The 13369-nt window shown below is 41.2% G+C and overlaps 1 protein-coding gene across 1 annotated transcript in view; it reads right to left on the bottom strand.

The window, feature by feature from the left end:
- Positions 1-1223: 1223 nt before the first annotated feature.
- The window catches only part of EGLN3 (egl-9 family hypoxia inducible factor 3), a 29937-nt gene continuing 17791 nt past the window's right edge, over positions 1224-13369 (bottom strand). Inside the window, exons 2-5 of the mRNA XM_065838822.2 lie at positions 9221-9340; positions 7160-7296; positions 6389-6462; positions 1224-5055 (exon numbers count right to left, since the gene is read on the bottom strand). Coding sequence (XP_065694894.1) covers positions 5018-5055; positions 6389-6462; positions 7160-7296; positions 9221-9340 — 369 coding nt within the window. The 3' untranslated portion in view covers positions 1224-5017. The remainder of the gene's footprint in view (positions 5056-6388; positions 6463-7159; positions 7297-9220; positions 9341-13369) is intronic.

A 13369-nucleotide genomic window follows, 5' to 3' on the forward strand; every position in this document is an offset into this window, starting at 1 on the left:
CCTCTCTCAGCTGCAGCAGGAAGATTTACCTGTGTGGCTATCCAGCATAGAAGACCTGCACGCTGGCACTGACTGGGTTTGCCACCATGTGAGAATTGCTGTTGACTACGGTTGGCCTAGTGTAGCTTATTTAGTATCTCCAGCATGGTTTAAAATAAGCACATGCACAGATAAAATTATCCCCTCTTTCCACATGATTAAAAAACAAACAAACAAACAAAAAAAACCACACAAAAAATTCTATACTTTGTGAAAGAGGATGAGAGTTCTAGTAACTCTGAAGTGGATGTATTCCACAGAGACAAAATTATGTGGGAAAAGGGAAATCAGTTTTTACTAACCTCTCTTACACTGCCATGCTACTTTGTAATTTTCAGTACAACCTCTGATTTCAGACGCATTCTCAAGAGTCATGGGAATTGTCAGTACAAGTATATTTAGCCATATCCCTTTGGGTAGGTGGAGGAGGAAAGAGACCCCTAAATAGCTGTAGGATAACAATTACTACAAACATATTTACTTAGAGAAAATTTAGTCAGAGTTCAGAGAAAAGACAAAAGACCTTGGCAGCTGGATGGCCAATAGCCAGCTTCTTCTTGACCAGTCCCTACAAACCCTTACCATCTGCTTTCCTTAGGTCTTCACATGGAATAAGCACTCCTCTGTGAGAATTAAATGCTTAAATAAGTAGCAAATTATGTGGAATTCTCTTCCCTCTTTAATAATTACAAAAAATTTAAAAAATTTAAAAAAAAGACAATCCAAGCCCTTCACAATGGAAGGTGTCTTTTACATTGCGGGGCAGGCAGGGGAAGATGGGAATTACCACTATTCACAATATTACAAAAAGAATCAGAAAAGTTCACAGGACTTTAACAAACAAGTGAAAAATGTCCTGGTTTTCATTCAACTGCAACGTTAGTGGGAGCGGGGAGAAGCCTCCCCTGTGGTTGCAGGAGAAAACTGTGGGACTTGGGCTAGAAACATAGCAGGGGGAGGATGTGACTGCTGTTAAAAATAAAACTTATCAGACAACAGCAGGGAGTGTCCAAGGAAACATGCCAAGCTGATGGTAACAAACATCATAGTCTCCCTGACCATGGAGAACAGCAGTGGCCACAGATTACAATGTCACCTCTGGGTAGTGCCACCACCCTTCACCCACCTGCCACAACCCCAGCCATGGTAAAATACAAGATTGAAAAGATTTGCACAGGACAACATTTAATATGATGCAGTTTTTATTCAATCCTGCCATTTTTTTTTTTTTTTTAAATAGTAACAGGAACACAAAGCGTGATGTATGGTAAAACACTACTTGGTGTTTCTATATCAATCTGATGCAAAGTGCCAGCATTGTTGACCAGCATACAACCTGACAAGAGAAGATGTAATCATAACTCACTCTCAGATATCTGCTGGGAGTACAGCACAGTCAAAGTAGAACTAGTTATTTGCCTGCAAATAGATATATTATCCTCTAGATGCAAGTGGTGTTAGAGCCAGGTATTTTGCAACAACAACAAATACATAACATATTCCAACATTTTTAAAAACCCAATAAGAAAGGACTAAAACTGTTTAAAAAGAGAAGGAAGAAAGAGTGGATCTTTTTAGACATTACTTTGCAGAGGCCATTCGTCATAGAACCAGAAGTAATCTAGAGAAAATAGTATTCATTAAAGGCTACTTTACCCAAAAGGCCAGAAGTTACAGGTTTAAGAATAAAAATAGTCTCTTGATTTTCAGTACAGTGTCCTGGCCTTCTTCCTCTCCGCACAACAAAAACCACCTGTCAGAAACTGTGGCTTGGTGGCTCTGCAGATTTTTCCAATGCAATTGCATTTGGAAAGGCAACCATATTTCTTAAAGAGCAATGAAAATCTTGCATGACACACACGTGGCATGTAACATCTTCACAGGTATGAATGATGAAGGCACATTACCTAAAGGTTGCAGAAAACCCAACAAAACTTCTGGAGGACTAAACATTAAATGCCTTAGAGAAAACACTTTTTCTCAACTGGGTGAAAAGTGCTGTTTAGCTGTAGATCTTTCAGTTTACCATGAAAACAAAACACAAGTAAGGGAGTCTCCTTGAAATGCCCTTCCTACTACAGCAGGCTACTTTCCCAACAGTTCTTCAGACAATTCCATTCTTGCAGAGCAGTTTGCAACAATTCCAGAGACAGGCATGAGAAATTCATGTCAAAACTATCAAGCCTGTGCATTCCTATATGACCAACACCTCTCTTATCCACCCAGTTAAACTACAGTGTCTTCAAGGAGGTCATCACACTGATCTGGAAATGGGATAATGTCTGGAACAGAAGAATTAGTTTCAAAATCTTGTGCCCTCAACTTTTTTGTACTTAATTATTTTGTACTTAATTATATATGTTAATAAAGAAAAAGAGTGCTCTCTGCCACTGAACAATTGCTCTCTCCTCTATCTAGATCATGAAGATACTGGCTAAAAATGAAGATAGGTACTTTATTTACAATAAATGAAATCTATACTGCTCTACGTTTCATCCACCACGTGTTGCTGACCACTGTTGAAGCCAGGCAGTAGCAATAGTGGTAACTGAAGTACCTTTCTTTTCAACCTTTATACAAAGCCTTTCCTCTCCCACCCCACCGTTTTTCCACTGTTCTAGGCTCCAGAGAGATGTGTACTAACATCTCTTTCTAGTGCATTTTTTAAAGGTTACAGTTTCTAAAAGCAAAGCAAGACTTGCTCTGCTCTGTTTTAGCTATCTTTGCCCCCTTTAAAATCATGTAGGAGTTTCAAATTTACGTGCCATTATCAACTTTGCATAGCAATACAAGAGGTTAGGCTCCCTCTTGCCCCCTCCTTTTTGAATAATAATCCTGTGGCTTCTCTTTTTCTACACCTCCCATCTTTCAGGACATTGCTTCTCATTCTCAACGAAGAGCCCTAACTCTTCCTCCTCCCACATGAACACTGCAGAATGAGAACTTCAAATTATCATTAAATTTCCTTCAAGTCTGTGTTATGCTACTTAAAAGTAACTGTAGTGGAATAATGTTTTTCCTAACATTAAAGGAACATTTATCAGATTATTTGTCTTTCTAGTCTTTTGAATTATAAGAATTTGTGTCACTGTTCCCTCATGTTCCTCTCTTAAGGTGCAAAGTGGTCAGGTTGAACAAAGTCCAGCCCGTAAGACCATAGCTGTATCTCTGGGAGAAGCCAGAGAGAACGAGGGGTTTCTTCACACAACTGTGTTTACATTCAGAATTCTAGGACAGCCTGAAAGATGCCCAGCTTTTTCCTTTTTCTTTTTTTTTTTTTAAGTGACATAACTGTTTAAAAAAATACTCCATTTCTATTACCATTTTTTATATTACAAGAGTTATTTCTTTACTGTCCTATGCAGCCATTACCTTTCTGTCAGTGCTGTTTAATAGTTGCCATTGCACACTGTCTTTCACTTCCTAGCTGAAGGGTAACAGAGCTGGCCCACAGACCCATCCCTAGCATGACTGCCCAGCACAGTGTGGTGAACTGGTGCAGGGGCCAGTGGTGCAGACAGACCATCTGCACATCTGCAGGCAGGTGGCACGGGAACATATGGGACACCGAACAGGGCACCTATTCAGAACATATAGTAGGGTCTGACATACACACTGACAACATGAGATGAAAATGAATACAAGTGAGTGTATTAGGTTGAGAATAATTAGTGTGAGTGATGAATACATCCACCACCAGCTCCCAGCTTCACGAAGAGCTGCTCTGAACTGCATAGTAAGTGCTGGCTGTAGAAGCTTAGGAAGATTGGAGATAGCTCACCAGTTACTCATTGAGTCTAAGAAGTTTAAAAAAAAAAAATGCAGAAAAAAAACGCACAAGCATGCTTTGCCAATTGAATAACTCTGATCTCACAGCTTGGGCACAGCAGAAGTAGTTACCCGGTGTAACAGGCCAATTGAAACTGAACTGTTTCATTCAAATTGCATATGCATGTAAAGTCAAACAAGTGTGTTAACTAAGGATAAGCAGCATAGAAATCAAGTCTAAGTTACCCATTATTTGTCATACATTTGTCAGACTGCCAAACATATCTTTACCTTTCAGATTCATATTTGTGTCATACAAAACATAGTAGATGGAGAAGTCATGAAAATAACACTTAACTCTACGTATTGTTTGCCGTTAGTGTCGATGCATTGTGTGCCATTAGCCATCCATGTTTACCAGACCTTTCGGAGAAAACTGCTGCTTTACAAAGCCATGAAAATAGAAAACACACAACCAATCCTGCTCAGAAGAGAAAGGAAATGGTTTTACAAAGTTGTAGACAGATGCATAACTTCTTCCCCCTCAGTCCTGGGACAGAAAGGGCAGCACAACACACAGTGAGAACTTGACTCTTGAAAAGGAAAAAAATTCAGGAAATGTGCTGACTGTGTAGACAAGAATCTGTTCATAAAGTCGTGCTATGGAAGAGCTGAGCCAGTGTTCTGCACAGCAAAGTGATGAACAGTACGTCAACAGGCCCGTGCAGGACAGACCATAAGATGACACTCTATAAAAATCCAGTTTAATTTCACATTTCCAATATTTGTCCTTACCCATTAGCAGTCTGCCACAGATTTTCAACTTGTAAAGCTCCTTCCCATTGAGCTAGGATTTTTTTTCCCCATAAAGTGCAAATAAGACTCAAGTTTTTACTAGTCCCAATGATCATTATCTTGATTACAAGAATGATCAAAAGCCAGCTGGCTGAGCCACTACCACTAGGCTTAGTGATACTATTTTTTATTTAACCCTGGTTACTTTTTCCAGCAAAAGGCAAATAGAAAACAAGCGTTCCTTCTGCCAAATGCAGGCATGACAGGAGGCTGCCTTGAGTACCATCAATATAAAACGCACATGCTAGACACAAACAGTGCATTCTTGTGCATAACAAGAATTTGCCCTTGTTCACTGGAAATGGAAGTCATCTTTGGGATCTTATTTCCTCACAAATAGTTCAGGAACAGTTGATTAGTCTTCATTAAGAGGTGCTTCTCTCTTCCTTGCATCTGCATTGAAAATATGAAAAAAAAGGAGACACAGTTAAGCCAGAGGGCTCTGACAGCATTCTTTTGAAAACTCAGAAACAGCTAAAGTTGGTTTGTTTTCAATTGACAGCACCTTCCATTTCAGACTCATGATATTAATTCACTACATGGACTGAAATGCTGTATGAATCCACAGCATGTTAACAAGATATAGCGAGATTTTGTACATTTGCCTTGATAAAACCAAAGATGATTCATGCAGTATTTAAGCAGCCCAAAAAACTTTCAGACTCCAGATCCATGATACTTTTCCCCTTCACTCTTGGCTCCTCGCTCATGGTCCCCTTAAAGGGCAAAGTCAGTATTTGCTTTGCATACCAGCTACATAGATGACAGTGTGTTCTAAAAAGCATTTGCCTAATTACAATACTGCTGGTCCCCAGCTGCATACCACACATTTTAAAAAAGATGAATGCTCTCCACACTGTATTTTGAGGAGCTGCCTGAGGCAGTCCCTGAAGATCAGATCTTAAACTGCAAACAGCAAACCTTTGAGCATGGCCCCAGGTAGGGTGTTAGAGCACATCTGGATGACTCAGTCCATTACTCATGTGCCATTACTACAGTAGCAGGCAGTGCGGCTGCCATTAGGAAAGCTGGGGTCACCTCTTGTCAGGCTTCTGCAGAAGTGCCTCTGGGTTGACTTTAAGCAAACCGTGAGACTCAGTTGAATGCAGGTAGCACTTGAAGTGCACCATGATCACAGCTACTCTAGCAACTGCATGCCAAAAGATTCACTTATATATATTTATAAACTTAAGTTTATTTCCAGCTCACAATCTATACATTCCAAGTTCATTATGAATATCCCCAGTCAGAAATTACTTGTAAATTAAATACACATCCCTTTTGCATTACTGCAGGTCCTGTTTGGCCAGAACATGATTAGGAAACTGTTTGTGTAATCCTCACAACTTTGTGCTAAATGAAGTTTGGAGGAGACAAAATATATTTCACTAATAACAAAAGAAGATCTTAGAGACTCCCAGTGACTAGAGCAGCCACCTGGGCTAGGACAAAATCTCAGCAGCCATTTGGGAAAGAAATCAGAAACCGCTGCTCCCATGTTCCACATCATGCTCATCAGTGATACCAAGGCTGGGCCTGAATCTTCTTCTGTCACAACCTCTCCACTTCATATAAAAAAACTGACTAGTGATTAGAGATGAAAAAGCTTTCTAAAAATGAATGTCACACCCATCTAGCTACAGATTAACTCCCAGACTGTCTCTGACTTTGCAAATATCAAAATGCATTTATTTCTTTCTAGTAAACACTTATAAAAGAGTCATACCAGTTAAGTTCCTGAACTTTTTTTTGGCTTCTGCTCTTTCTTCAGCATCAAAGTACCACACAGTCATGGCATATCTATAAAGAAAAGAAATCTTGTGTTTGTTTCAACATTTGCTATTAAAATAGAGCCCAGGAGTTTTATGCTTATGGAGAAAGCAAAAAACTAAAACTGCATGAGAAGGTACAAAAACCAGGATGCAAATGGCACATCTTTATAGATGAATATAGACAGCACTTTTAAATGCAAGTAAGATAGAAATACAGGTGAGAATTTCTGCTTGGAGGCACAAGAGTTCACAGCCCGTGGCAACAGAGGGCAAAAGTAGCTTACAGACCTTTGCATGTTTTTCTGGTTTGAGGCACCTGTAGACAGCTTGGGGTTTGTCCTACATCACATCAGCTTTTCATACCCTGTTGACAGAGGGCAGCCCCAAGAATCCCTATAGTGTCACAAGGGCAAAAGGATAAACCAGCATCTCCCAGCTAAATACCTATGCCTGGCTTGGAAGACTTATCCTGTCAATGGTTAAAAAAAAAAATAAATAAAAAAGATTCTTTTTTTATCCCCATCACACAAGGAATCTTATCATTCAGCCTTGTTCCTCATTTGATGACAGAAATCCCAGTGATTCAAAAACATAAAATCCACTCAAAATCTAGCTATTTTTTATGTACATGTGTACTTGGTGGTCATGATTTTAGACACAAATATTGGTAGAAGAGACACTTTGCCTTTTCCTAGCCAAATGTCACTACCAAATATGCTACTTACCTGGTTGCATAAGAAGGCTGGACTTCATGTGGGTTCCTTCGATCTGACCAAAAAAAAAGTAACCGGTCAAAAATCGGCTCAACATCTGCTACATAGGACTTTCCTTCTGGGAATATTCTAAGAATTCCACCATGCAGCTGAAAGAAAAAGGAAAGGTTGCCTTTTACACATAGGAGCACCCACACATTCATGTGAACAGTGACTTATTTCTCCCTCCTCAGCAACCAACAAATGGGGAATAAACATCTAATGATAACCAAGACAGCTACATGGCAACACTGGAAAACCATACACCAAATCTCTTGGCCACCTTGATTTTCCCAAACAGTTTGTAGCATTTCAGCATAAACACTGGCTTAAGTAAATGAACCAAGATAAATAAAGACAAACTGGCCCTGTAACAAACACTGGGAAACTTCTGAGCTCCTAGTCATATCTCTAGAACCAGTGAATACCATAAGGCAGGTCAGGGTGCTCCACCTCACCAGTCGAAGATTAGATTCTCCTCTCAGCAATTGCCAGATACTGCTTATGGCATTTCAGAGCCTGCATATGATCATATAGGAGTTAAGTTTTACACTCTGGGAAGAGTGAAGGCTGTTCTATCATTGGATTTGTAATAAACTTCTCATATATGCATTCTATTTCCCTGCCAGTTTTTTCCCTACTTATGACATACCCTAGTTTCTCTACCACATCATTTCTCTCTTGCCACATGCCACAAGTTTCAGGCAAAAAGTCTGGTGATCTGCACACACTTCAGAAACTTCAAAAGCTGCAGATGAACTCTGCCTCTTCCCTACTGCTGTTTGAAGACTCTACAGAGGCTTTTATGCTGCAGCTGCACGACCGAGTGCAAGGGAAATGCTGTCAACCCAGCACTGACCTGACTTAGTAACTCCACGTGGCACGCAAGCCTCAGTAAGAAACTATTAGGTCAGGCTTAAAGCAACATGGTCGCTTTCAAAGGCCAGCATGGTTATATTGCATCTCCTCCAGCATACATTTGCATAAAATTACTGTCACTCCCACACAATACTCTCCACTGGTGTCCTGGATTTCTGTTAGGTTTCTCAGTGTCCACTTGGGTGCTTTCTCACTAATAGAATAAGAGTTCTGTGCACAAAATAAACTGGATCCTTGCACTTCTCCTACATCTCCTCCATTTTGTTACATTGAGATATTTCACTGTCATACTCTCGGTAAAGGAATGTGTTTTTTCTTAACAGTGCATTTTTCAGTGGCATTGCCTCTAAATCTGAACTTACTTGTGGGGGTTCATAGTATTTACAAGTGCTTAAACAGCATCCACCTGAAGTGGCCAACACAGGTTAGAGAGACAAAATATATTGGGCAATTTTCAATAGATAATCCATTTGAATGATATGTGCCACATTATGACAACAGAAGTATAAAGAGACATCCTGCAATTTTACAAACCCATATTTTGTTTCTAACTTAAAGGTATGGTAAATTCAAGGCTGACTTAATTGCCTTACAGTAATGCAGGCAGAAGCAGGAGCATTGTCCTGTCAAGAGACTGCTGGAGTCAAAGACGGAGAGGACAAACCAAGTCATGTGCTCATCCCTCTTACTAAGCTTTATAACTTCCTAAGTAAGAAAACCACTAAGGCAACTGCCTGAAGATCTTCTGCAGGTTAGCCTGAAGGAACAGCATCAAGGATACTAAGTCCCAAATTTGGGCTGTGATTTTATTCTCCTCCCAGAATCCACTTACTCCTTAGTGGATTGTGTTTTTCTTTCTAGTGCTTCACTGTTCTTTCCTCTAAACAAAGCCTAAGAGCCAGCAGCCCAGCACTTAGAAGCTTCATTCTATAGCAACAAAACAGTATGTGTGTGGGATGAGAGAATGATGAGGAAACAGTTCGGATTCTTACTTCGAAAGGGTTGCTATAAACACCAAGAAAATAAATGTAGAGATGAAGAATGGACCAGCTGTTCGAAAGTTTACCAGAGTTCATAGAAGCAACTGACAACTCCAGAGCTCTGTTTCTGAAGTAGTTTTTCATTTGTTCTGTCTCAACCCTGTGGCTTACTCACCTTGGAGTCCCAGTTCTTATTCAGGTAATAAATACAGGTGATGCAGCGCCCATCACCATTTGGATTGTCCACATGACGAACATACCCAGTTCCATTTCCAGGATAGCAAGCGACCATAGCCTGGATGAAAGATAAAGATTGTTAAAAAACATATTCTGCAAGATGCCCACCTTCAGTTTGTCTTTGCTAAGCATGCTCCCACCACCAGTTTGGCTTAGCACTTTTCAAATGAGCAATCCAAAACCTACAGCAGACACCACCAGAAGGTATCTCTGCACAGCTTCTTTCACTGCGTGAGTCAGTGTGAAATTCCAAACTGGAAATAAATACCCTTGTATTTCACAGTAGATACACTAAAAAACAAACAAACAAACCAAAACAACAACAACAACGAAAACAAAACAAACAAAACGAACCACAAGAACTAGAACACTGGTATGTATGGTACAAGCTCATTGTTCTCTACAAGGTGCGTGACTTTGAGGCTGTTTTAGCTAAAGTTTGCTAGTGTTTCTAAAGCTGAGCAGTCATTGCGAAAGCGATCTGCCAGTCATAATGAAAGTAGAAATTAATCTCAGGATGTCATGCCTTACTACCACTGTCTTCCTCTATTCATATCATCCAGTCCCTGTCATATACATCCCTATAATCCAACACAAAGTGAGGATCCCCAGGAAGTGTGGGTAGAAGTCCATAGAGTAAAGTCTGCAAAAACCTGCAATGCCTTTGTGCTGTGTTTGCAGAGCGCAGTGCATGTTTGCCTTCATGGACTGAGCCACAGAACTAACCAAACAGTTTTCAGAAGCATACTTCTCTCTTTGATCATCTCCACTTGCTGACACAATCACTTAATTCATGGTTCGTTTAGATTTTACCTTGAAAGATGAGATAAGCCTAAGACGAATTACTCCAAACCACATGACAGTCAACAGGTCTTAAAAGGGTTTTTACAGCAAAAACATATTAAACTTGACTTGACACAAATTAGCAGCCTAAGCAGGATGCCAGGAAGAGCAGGTGAGACTGCTGGTAGGGTACCAGATCTCTGGCTCAGAGTCACTTCCTCGCTATTGGGTCTATTTGGTAGCAACATCAGTCACCTTCCACTGAGTTTACTCCCCTAAAGCTGTGGTAACAGAAGTGCTATTCCCACTCCTCTAATATCTTTCATTGCTTGCCAGTATTAACAGCAAGAATGATGGGAGATGATGGGCTAAGTTTGGTTGGAAAACTGGACACAGTGTCCAGATGTGGTCTCCTGAGGGCGATAATCACTCCTCTCAACCTACTGGCTGTGCCTCTGTGACTGTGGCACTGGATGTTGTCATGCAGGGACACACTGCAGGCTCATGTCCTGCTCACTGCCCACCAAGACCATCAGGGTCCCCAGGCTCACCCGTGGAGCAGAGCTGCTCCCCAGCCTGTGCTGCTGCAAGAGGCTCTTCCTTCCCAGGGGCAGGACTTCGCATTTGTCCATGTTTAATTTCATAAAGGTTGCCATTGGCCTATTTTTCCCGCACATCTAGGTCCCTTAAGGTGGTAGCCCCGCCCTTGAGTGCATTAACTGTTCCCCCTCAATTTGGTGTCATCTTCACACTTGATGAGGGTGCACTCAGGTTATTGAAAAAGGTGGTTAACAGGTCAGGTTCCATGAAAGACCCTTGTGGTGCTCCTTTTGTGGTTACCAGCCTCTGATCAACCATTACCCTCTAAGCCCAACCATTGAACCAGATTTTTACCCTCTAGTTTTCTATCCATCCAAACCACAAAGTCCAAACTCTGGATAGGAGAGTATTGTAGATGCCTATTCCACAGAATGAGGATGTGATTGTGCACCATCTCCGTGACCTGCACCTAATAATCTGCCAAGCACAGTTGATAGCATTTAAGATTGACAATACACTTTTCATCAAGAGCAACTGAAATTCTGATCTAGGAACCCCAAGGGTCTTGTTTTCTGTTTCCTAGCACATGCTGAAGCCATCCTGTCCTCATGGAACACATGACCAGACAGACTATATATAGCACATGCTGCTTTAATCACAAAGGTAATTTTTCTGTGCCAAACATTGGTACAGAAATTACCACCAGCCAGAACAGTGGATCCCTTGGGCCCTCTGCTACCAAAAATGAAAGTCTTTTCACAGGAGTTGGCCAGTTTGGATGGGCGCACACATACAGCTGCAAAAATACTGCTCTGCATCTCAAGTCAGTTATGAATTGACTTTCTCCCTACACGCACCAACAAATAGTACTGCAGGCAGCAGTGAGACACGAGAGCCCACTCCTCTACCCCGACACCTCAGGCCGCAGTTGCTTTGGTGCTGGTGACCGACCAATGGCAGGAGATTATGCTGAACAAAAGTACATTAATAACCCCTCTTCCATCATGCCTCACAGTTGACTCAGTGCCTTGGCGTAGGTCCTGTCTGCTCTGTTGTCATTCTGCTCCACAGCTGAACTTACAGTTCACTATCAACCTGATAACAGCAGTAAGGGCCAGTCTACAGCCTAGCACTGGAAACAAGCCTGGCTTGGGGACACAGTCCTGGTGGAAACCACAAGCCAGCTCTAACTGCAACTTAGGAACAGTCCAAGGGAGCTGTACGCGCACTGGGGAGGAAAATCACCCTTGTGCATCCCCACATCCCAGCTGCTAGCACAGCAGCTCATCCAGGTACACCCTTCACCCATCTCAGGCACAGCAAACTGGATTAGGTTGAACAAATAAAAAAGTAACCCTTCTTTGCTAAACCTCCTCCTCATATGTTGAGGAAAGTGGCCCTGGAAGCTGGGAGAGCAGAAGAGAGGGGTCAGCGGTGCCAGCAGATGGGCAGGGAAGGAGGCTGCACCAGGGGCTCATCTCTGCAGCCAGCAGAGGTCTCTCTGGATAGCAGACATTACTCCAAGTCTACTGAACTGCCTAAGAAATATATATATATCTCAATCCAATATTACTACTATTTTTAATGCCACAATCAAAAAAAGCTGCTAAAGAAAAGGATCTGGCCTGCAGTCTAGTTACTAAAAGGGATTTGGGTGCTTTACTTACTACTAAAATCTGGGCAAAGACCAGAGTTTTCCCCAGCCCCCCCCACATAATATGTTCTCTTAGCAGAACGTGTGCTTTGACTCTGAGACATTGACATATTATTTATTTATTTACAGCATGCACCTTTTGCAGTGCACAGAATCCCTAGGGATGAAGTAGTAGAACAATTCCCACAGAATCCAAAAGCACTGACCACATTCTTGCCTACCTTTAAGAAAAGAGAAAAAAAAAAAATTCTCCCTTCACTGCTGCTACTAGAAAAGCAGAAGTGAAATATCCTTTTTCCTGGCATGTTGAATGTTTGAATGAAAACTTAAACAATGAAAGGAAATCATTCTGGTCCTCCTAGAGCCTGTTGAAACAATATCAAGCTTGATCAGAGCACTGGCTGCAGCAGCTCCAGAGCAGATCAGGCTGCCCTCAGCAGGGATTCCAGCTGTTAGCACTACTTCTGGATTCATTCAAAGCAAACAAGAAACAGGAGATGAGATGCATGACCCAGACTTAATTTAGGTAACTGGTGAACACTGGTATTTGCCAGCTTACTGCACAGGCCAGTGACAAAAGCTGGAGGCTGGATCACAATAATCAAACCGTTTACCAGGTTAGCAAGTGGAGTGTCAGTAAAAAATGTTTCCTATACATTTTTGGCTATTTTGCCCAGAAGAACACTCGTTCTTGGAAGAACTCACTTCATTAACCAACTCCAAACCTAGACTAACTATAGCAGGCAGTAATGAGCAGGAATGTATTTAACTATGGGGGTTTTTTGTTTCGTTTTTTGTTTTTTGGTTTTTTGGGTTTTTTGGTTTTTGGGTTTTTTTTTGCACAATACAATACAATGACTCTGATCTGGTTTACCTTCCCACTATAAGAACTCAAGAGCAAATTCCAACAAAACCACCCCCTTATTTTAAGTTAAAGTAGATGAGTTTGTCCTAAATAACAGCTGAATGGTTAAAAACTGATATACAGATGCATGCCTTTGCAGTCACACACTGCATAGTCTGAAGACCAATGCTCTGGTGGTCTAGTCAACAGCCATAAATTGAAGCCTATAAAACCTGGAAAATGAAAAAAGCAAATCGTCAAGACTG

Source organism: Patagioenas fasciata, chromosome 5, assembly GCF_037038585.1.
Source record: "Patagioenas fasciata isolate bPatFas1 chromosome 5, bPatFas1.hap1, whole genome shotgun sequence".
NCBI classification, from domain to species: domain Eukaryota; kingdom Metazoa; phylum Chordata; class Aves; order Columbiformes; family Columbidae; genus Patagioenas; species Patagioenas fasciata.